The 8,266-nt window shown below is 42.2% G+C and overlaps 1 protein-coding gene across 1 annotated transcript in view; it reads right to left on the bottom strand.

Moving 5' to 3' along the window:
• Positions 1–8,266, bottom strand: part of LOC112074812 (stromal membrane-associated protein 2-like) — a gene marked incomplete at its 5' end in the record, with an annotated part of 26,828 nt that overhangs the window by 14,398 nt on the left and 4,164 nt on the right. Inside the window, 2 exons of the mRNA XM_070440686.1 lie at positions 320–382; positions 490–547. Coding sequence (XP_070296787.1) covers positions 320–382; positions 490–547 — 121 coding nt within the window. The remainder of the gene's footprint in view (positions 1–319; positions 383–489; positions 548–8,266) is intronic.

The raw sequence follows: 8,266 nt of genomic DNA, 5'->3' as shown, positions 1-8,266 counted from the left end.
AAGAGAGAGCAGTCGAAGAAGACGAGAGAGAGAGAGAGACGGAGAGAGAGGAGAGGGAGGACGAAGAGAGAGAGAACAGCAGAAAGAGTGTGAGTTTTTTGGACACATCAGTACTATTAGACACGCCCTGAGTACCAGTCCTCTGTTTGTGCTCTCGTCAACTCCTTTCGTCGTTTTGACTTAACCACTGAATTATTGGGTTGACAAGAGCTACAAAACAGATATAGAGACCAGGCTAATGTTGCTACAAATATTGACCATTTCTGTTGAAATACTATGTGTATGTGAGTAGGTGTAGAGAGGTGCACTGAATGCATACAAGTCCTAGGAGGTCAGAGATAGACGGAGACTGGGTCTGTGTCTTTGGGCTGTTTTCTCTCTTCTGAAAGAGTCAACAACAAAGAAAGCATGAATAACTGAAGACAAAATAAATACCAAACCTAGAATAGAAGATATTTTGTAGAATACTGTACACACATTCAAACTCACCAACTTCATCTTCTCAACCACTACTGGCTCCATGGGGATGTTTCCAGCTTTCTCTTTTCTAAGAGAGGGCAGAACAGGAGTCAGAAGAGTGAGGGAGATTGAGAAACCTGTCCAACCAAAACATAGAGACTCAGGAAACCTGAGTCTACCCTTCACTATGGTGAATCACTGAAAAAATACAGAAATACACTACGGAAAAAGAAGGAACAGCACGTCAGAAATCAGCTAATGTCATTGAAGAATCCATAGAAATCTAATCACTTCTGGTAAAATTGGAAAACACTAAACAAACAACAAGACGAAGAATCTATCCAAAACAGAGATGTATAGATAAACCACTTCTCCAATCTTTTTGCTCTATAACTGTCAGGATTTGCCAGGATTGTTCAGGTTTTGGTCACTAAAAATGAAAAAAAAGAAATGTTTCCGCACAAAATACACAGGTTTACAAGGTCATTGAAGTATTGAAAACGAAATGACCTGATGAAGATATCCCAGAAGACTTGTACATCTTCAGGTTCCCCAGGAAGATATCACAGTAACATTGGGCTTTTTTGACCCTTTTGTTTTTTCCCTTGTTCCAGTTATTATTTGCACCTGTGCCTCATTTCCCTTGTATGTATTTAAACCCTTAGTGTTCCTCAGTTCTTTCTCTGTGTTGATGTTAGCACCCAGCCCAGCCATGCTGTGAACATTTGTTTCTCCAGTTGGATTTTCTTGATACTCTGGTTTGTTCTTGTTTATTTTGATTTCTTTTGAGGTTTGTTTTTTCCCTGCTGTTCTTACCACTTTGTGGATTTTCCTTGTGTCTTGGAGGATATACATTTTTTCTCTTGGAATTACTTTTGACGTTGTGGATTTATATTTTTGCCTGAAGACTCTTTTCCTTTTTTCTTTATTAAATCACCGTCTCAAGTACCTGCTGTGTCTGCCTCATCTTCTGGGTTCTGCCGACTATTAGTGGCTCAATTTACTAAGTGAATGTTTCATGACTAAGTGACTGGGTCATGACAATAACATTCAGCAAAAACATACACATGATCAAATACAAATCTTAGAATCAACTATTAAAAACTCCAATTACATTGAATGAACTACAGGACAAAATACAAACCCTCCAACCCAAAAAGGCCTGTGGTGTTGATGGTATCCTCAATGAAATGATGAAATATACAGACCGCTAATTCCAATTGGCTGTAGTTAAACTCTTTAACATCATCCTCAGCTCTGGCATCTTCCCCACTATATGAAACCACTGACTGATCACCCCAATCCACAAAAGTGAGAAAAATTTGACCCCAATAACTACCGTGGATATGCGTCAACAGCAACCTTGGGGAAAATCCTCTGCATTATCATTAACAGCAGACTCGTACATTTGCTCAGTAAAAACAATGTACTGAGCAAATGTCAAATAGTATTTTTTTTACCAAAGACCGTACGACAGACCACGTATTCACCCTGCACACCATCAAATCAAATAAATTTATTGGTCACATACACAGCAGATGTTATTTTGGGTGTAGCGAAATGCTTGTGTTCCTAGCTCCAACCAAGGAGGGCCTACAGCAGTACTTAGATCTTCTGCACAGATTCTGTCAGAGCCGCCTGGGCCCCTGACAGACCTGGGCCCTGACAGAACCTGGGCCCTGACAGTAAATCTCAGTAAGACAAAAATAAGTGTTCCAAAAAAAAGTCCAGTTGCCAGGACAACGTAACAAATTCCATCTAGACACCGTTGCCCTAGAGCACACAAAAAAATGAAAAATACCTCGGCCTAAACATCAGCGCCACAGGAAACTTCCAAAAAGCTGTGAACGATCTGAGAGACGACGCAAGAAGGCCTTCTATGCCATCAAAAGGAACATAAAATTACTAATTAGGGTCTGGCAAAAAAACATATATATATATTTATTTTATATTTTTAACCTTTATTTAACTAGGCAAGACAGAACAAATTCTTATTTACAATGACGGCCTACCAAAAGGCAAAAGGCCTCCTCGGAACCCGGGGATAAAAAACAAAAAAAATCATATAAATATAGGGCAAAACATCACGACAAGAGAGACAACACAACACTACATAAAGAGAGACCTAAGACATCAACATAGCAAGGCAGCAACACATGACAACACAGCATGGTAGCAACACAACATGACAACAACATGGTAGCAGCGCAAAACATGGTAATAGCACAAAACACGGTACAAACATTATTGGGCACAGACAACAGCACAAATGGCAAGAAGGTAGAGACAACAATACATCACGTGAAGCAGCCACAACTGTCAGTAAGAGTATCCATGATTGAGTCTTTGAATTAAGAGATTGAGATAAAACTGTCCAGTTTGAGTGTTTGTTGCAGCTCGTTCCAGTCGCTAGCTGCAACGAACTGAAAAGACGAGCGACCCAGGGATGTGTGTGCTTTGGGGAACTTTAACAGAATGTGACTGGCAGAACGGGGGGTTGTACGTGGAGGATGAGGGCAGCAGTAGGTATCTCAGATAGGGGGGAGGGAGGCCTAAGAGGGTTTTATAAATAAGCATCAACCAGTGGGTCTTGCGACGGGTAAACAGAGATGACCAGTTTACAGAGGAGTATAGAATGCAGTGACGTGTCCTGCAAAATTATTCACCCCCTTGGAATTTACCTATTTTGTTTCCATACAACCTGGAATTAAAATGGATTTTTGGGGGGTTGTATCATTTGATTTACACAACATGTCTACCACTTTGAAGATGCAAAATATTTTTTATTGTGTTACAAACAAGAAGTAAGACAAAAGAACAGAAACCTTAATTATTCACCCCCCAAAGTCAATACTTTGTAGAGCCWCCTTTTGCAGCAATTACAGCTGCAAGTTTCTTGGGGTATGTCTCTATAAGCTTGGCACATCTAGCCACTGGGATTTGTGCCCATTCTTCAAGGCAAAACTGCTCCAGCTCCTTCAAGTTGGATGGGTTCCGCTGGTGTACAGCAATCTTTAAGTCATACCACAGATTCTGAACTGGAATGAGGTCTGGGCTTTTACTAGGCCATTCCAAGACATTTAAATGTTTCCCCTTAAACCATTTGAGTGTTGCTTTAGCAGTATGCTTAGGGTCATTGTCCTGCTGGAAGGTGAACCTCCGTCCCAGTCTCAAATCTCTGGAAGACTGAAACAGGTTTCCCTCAAGAATTTCCCTGTATTTAGAGCCATCCATAATTTCTTCAATTCTGACCAGTTTCCCAGTCCTTGCCGATGAAAAACAGGATGGTGTTCTCAGGGTGATGAGAGGTGTTGGGTTTGCGCCAGACATAGCATTTTCCTTGATGGCCAAAGAAAGCCGCTACAATGTTTAGTCTCTTAGTCTCTCACGACATGGCCTTTTGGCGAACACACAAAAGTGTTTGCTATATTTTCTTACAGCAATGGATTTTTCTGGCCACACTTCCGTAAAGCCCAGCCTCTGTGGAGTGTACAGGCTTAAAGTGGTCCTATGGACAAATACTTCAAATCTCCACTGTTGGAGCGTTGCAGCTCCTTCAGGGTTATCTTTGGTCTCTTTTGTTGCCTCTCTGATTAATGCCTCTCTTGCCTGGTCGTGTGAGTTTTGTTGGGCGCCCTCTCTTGCAGGTTTGTTGTGGTGCCCATATCTTTCCATTTTTTAATAATGGATTTAATGGTGCTCTGTGGGAGTTCAAAGTTTCGATATTTTTTATAACCCAACCCTGACCTGTGGCTTCTCCACAACTTTGTCCTGACCTGTTTGGAGAGATCCTTGGTCTTCAATGGTGCCGCTTGCTTGGTGGTCCCCTTGCTTCAGTGGTGTTTCAGACTCCTGGGGCCTTTCAGAGAGGTGACATATACTCGAGATCATGTGACAGATCATGCGACACTTAGATTGCACACAGGTGGACTTTAATTTAAACTAATTATGTGATTTCTGAAGGTATTGGTTGCACCAGTTTATTTATGGGCCTTCATAAGCAAAGGGGGTGATTACATATGCACACCACTCTGGTCCGTTTTTTAATTTTTTTTTTTTCTTTAAACAACTACTCTTTTTTAATTTCTAACTTCTACACGCATATCTTACGCACAATTTGGGACTATTTTTTCTATGTCCATTACATGAAATCCAAATAAAATCCATTTAAATTACAGGTTGTAATGCAACAAATTAGAGGAAAACCAAAGGGGATGAATACTTTTGCAAGGCACTGTAGAGAGGAAGTATTGGTGGCAAAATCTGATGGCTGAATGGTAAAGAACATCTAGCGCTCGAAAGCACCCTTACCTGCCAGATCTATAAATTACGTCCCTGTAATCTAGCATGGGTAGGATAGTCATCTGAATCAGGGTTAGTTTGCAGCTGGCATGAAGGAAGAGCGATTTACGATAGAGGAAACCAAGTCTAATTTAACCTTAAAAGCCTGCAGCTTTTATATGTGCTGAGAGAAGGACAGTGCACCGTCTAGCCCCATACTCCGAAGTACTTGTTGAGGTGTGACACCTCAAGCTCTAACCCTCAGAGGTTAGCAATCAAAACCTGGAGAAGAGTCCACTAAGCAAGCTGGTCCTGGGGCTCTGTTCACACAAACACAAACAGACCCACAGAGCCCCAGGACAGCAACACAGTAGACCCAAGCAAATCATGAGAAAAACAAAAATATAATTACTTGACACATTGGAAAGAATTTACTAGGCAAAACAGAGCAAACTAGAATGCTATTTGGCCCTAAAAGAGGAGAGTACACAGTGGCAGAATACCTGACCACTGTGACTGACCCAAAATGAAGGAAATGTTTGCTATGTACAGACTCAGTGAGTATAGCCTTGCTATTGAGAAAGGCCGCTGTAGGCAGACATGGCTCTCAAGAGAAAAGACAGGCTATGTGCACACTGCCCACAAAATGAGGTGGAAACTGAGCTGCACTTCCTAACCCCTGCCTGCCCATGTATGACCATATTTTACCAAAAAGAAAAAAAGAGAGATTAAAGTAGATGTGACGTGTCAAATTTTGATTGATGAACCTGATGTGAACTCTATGTGAACTCTATGTGAACCCTATGTAGTGGTTGACGTGTGCAATGTTCTATCATTGGTCAGGCAAGCCTGGTTAGGTGGGGGCCTATGGGGTGAGTAACGGGTCCATTTGACTAGGCCGTTAATGATTGATGCCCAAAGCCTGATTTATAGAACCCTATGTAAATGATTTATGACCCTATGTCATGTAGAAGGGCTGCATGCCAGGGGGGGTTGGTGGGTTGAGTAAGTGACCATGTGTCAGGTCAGAACCTGTTACTGCGGTTTTACGGTTTGGGTTGGTAATGCCGCTTATAAAGCGCTGAAGCAAATTCCTGTTAAGGAGTGCACAAGATAAACCCCCTGAAGTATTAAACAAAAATGACACCTTGCCAATTTTAGGGATGTATGCCTCGGCTTGTCATGAACCCAGTGACCAAAGCCTTGAGAAGCTTCGTGTGTGAAGCTCCAAGAATGTTTTAAGAGATTTTTGGGTAGCGAGTGAAGGGCCCCCCCCTATTGGGTTCCCCTTGTTTTTTACAAATATTCCACCTCTGAGGATTCTACGGTAAGTATTCACAGACAGTGGGAGTCCAAACCCATTTTCCAGGCAAGAACCTGGGATTTTTTCTCCTGCTCTGGGGATAGAAGAATGGCTAAAGATCAGAGCTGGCTCTCTGTAAAATTGAACAAGGCTCTGAGTGGTGACAAGCTGCCGGGCTAATGCGTTTGGAAGAACAGGTCTGCGGACGCTGTGATCTGAAAGCTCTAAGAATCGTTCAATGGACTAATGCCCTAATAACAAAGTGCACAATTTAGCCTGTGAATTTTTATGATGGTGCTAAATGCTAACAAGAGAAGTCTGTCAATTCTCCCTGTGCTGTCCAGAGCCTGCAAAGATGTCAACATTTTTTATGCCTGTGTTTAGTTTTTAAATGGTATGGATTATCCGATTTTCGATAACCTTTATGAAAAGCTTGGACACTTCTCCATCCAAAATCGGGAACAGTTAAAGCGCTGGGCGAGGCTTTCTTGAGAACAGCGAGTCCAAGACAAAAGGCTACGGAGATCTATCGCCTGGGAGTGAAAACTTACCAAGCTTGTTGATGTACCTAAGCGAAGGAGAGCCTTGCCTTTTGAGGCGAACTCGACAGCGGACAATGGCGGGTGGTTGCATAGCCCCCTGGAGTCTGTAAGAAAGGCATCGATAAAAAGACCTTAAGGAATGTAAGGATATAAATGTATGTACTAATATTTTGAATGAAATAAATGTTTTTAAAATCAGAACTCACCCACGTTTAGTGAACCCTCGCGTTGTTCACTCCTTACGCAAGTCGTCCCCTGCCGGTGAGAAAAAACTTGCGGGAAAAAGCCATGTGCGCGCCGTAATGTGCCGTGAGGGAGTTTCTTTAGTGGGGCTGTGTGTGTTTCAAAAACAGAAAAAGTGGGTTGGGCTGGGGTGGGTGTGTTAAAAAAATACCCTTGCAATCTGCGCTCAGAAGGCTCTCTCTCTCTCTCTCTCCTCGCTCTAATGCCCAGGGGGTCTTTGAACCAAAGGTTTACAGCTAGCCCTCGCAAACAATGCCTACGCCCCAACAATAATATTGTGTCTTACGAACCTTCCTATCTTAACAGGCTTATCTAAAACTTTGTAGGGTTATTTTTCTAGGTGGCTAAAAAGTCATTCCGATTCCAGGCGATGTCGAGACGCGAACCGCCAGCCCGACCCCTGCCATCTGGTGCTACGCACCTACCTCTGCTGGACCGGAGATTTTAGAAAGATCCAAAAGGATCCTAACATTTTAGACACACCCAAATACCATGTGTTTGAAATGTGCAAATATAGCGCATGGGCCGGGGGTATAGCCCGCGAAAAACGACAAACCCCATGCTGAAATGTAAATCATTTCAGGGGTCTTTTTCTCTAGGCAGGGTACAGAAACAGCGCATGGGAGAAACCGAGGGCAAATGTTAGCCAGCGTTTAGTCCGATGCAAGACACGCAACCTCCAGAAACTCCAAGATCGTTATCGGGGACTGAAAGCGTTAAAAAGATAATCGGGGAAAACAGTCTGAAGATGGGATCTATCGCAAGGTGAGTTCCTTGAATAAATCTTTATATTAGCATTGGTTTGTTGGTGGGGAATTTGCTTTGAAAGCGGGGTAAATCTTATAGAAAATTAACAAGTCATTAGGACCAAGTAATGCGTTACCGTATAAACAAGGAATATTAGCTAAAGTGATTATAGCTTTAATATTGTCGAATATGTTTTTATGAAGATTTCATGAAGCATTCACGCAGGATACTCCGAGGTATAAACGACTTGAACCATACCAATGGGCTCCGGAACAAAGTGCAGACAGAACAAAACGCCCTACACCTGAAATTGTAAAACGTAAGTAAGCATCCAAGAATTCCATAAACATCAAAAATATTATAGACCTAAAAACAAAAGTGGTGGGCATCTTATATTAAAAGTTATTTAATATGTTATCAGAGGACCTAAAGCCTAGAAGGTTAAAAACGAGGCCCCAATGGAAGCCTGAAAGGATTTTGCAAGCATATGACTACGAACTAATTATACCCCTATGACCCGGATGTTTTTAACACACAAGCCGACGAACTACAGGATTTAAACGGCCAGGCATCAACTCCCCTGGGACAGGACAACGTTGTCCCCCATATTTCCTAAACACAAAGGATTAATTAGTGCTCAGATCCACAGTTCCGCTTCACCCGAACAACGATTCTACTTGGGCCGATATTC

Source organism: Salvelinus sp. IW2-2015, unplaced genomic scaffold (genome assembly GCF_002910315.2).
Source record: "Salvelinus sp. IW2-2015 unplaced genomic scaffold, ASM291031v2 Un_scaffold2827, whole genome shotgun sequence".
In the NCBI taxonomy this organism is placed as follows: Eukaryota; Metazoa; Chordata; class Actinopteri; order Salmoniformes; family Salmonidae; genus Salvelinus; species Salvelinus sp. IW2-2015.
Note: the sequence above shows the minus strand (reverse complement) of the source record. Positions and strands in the feature narration are given on the sequence as shown.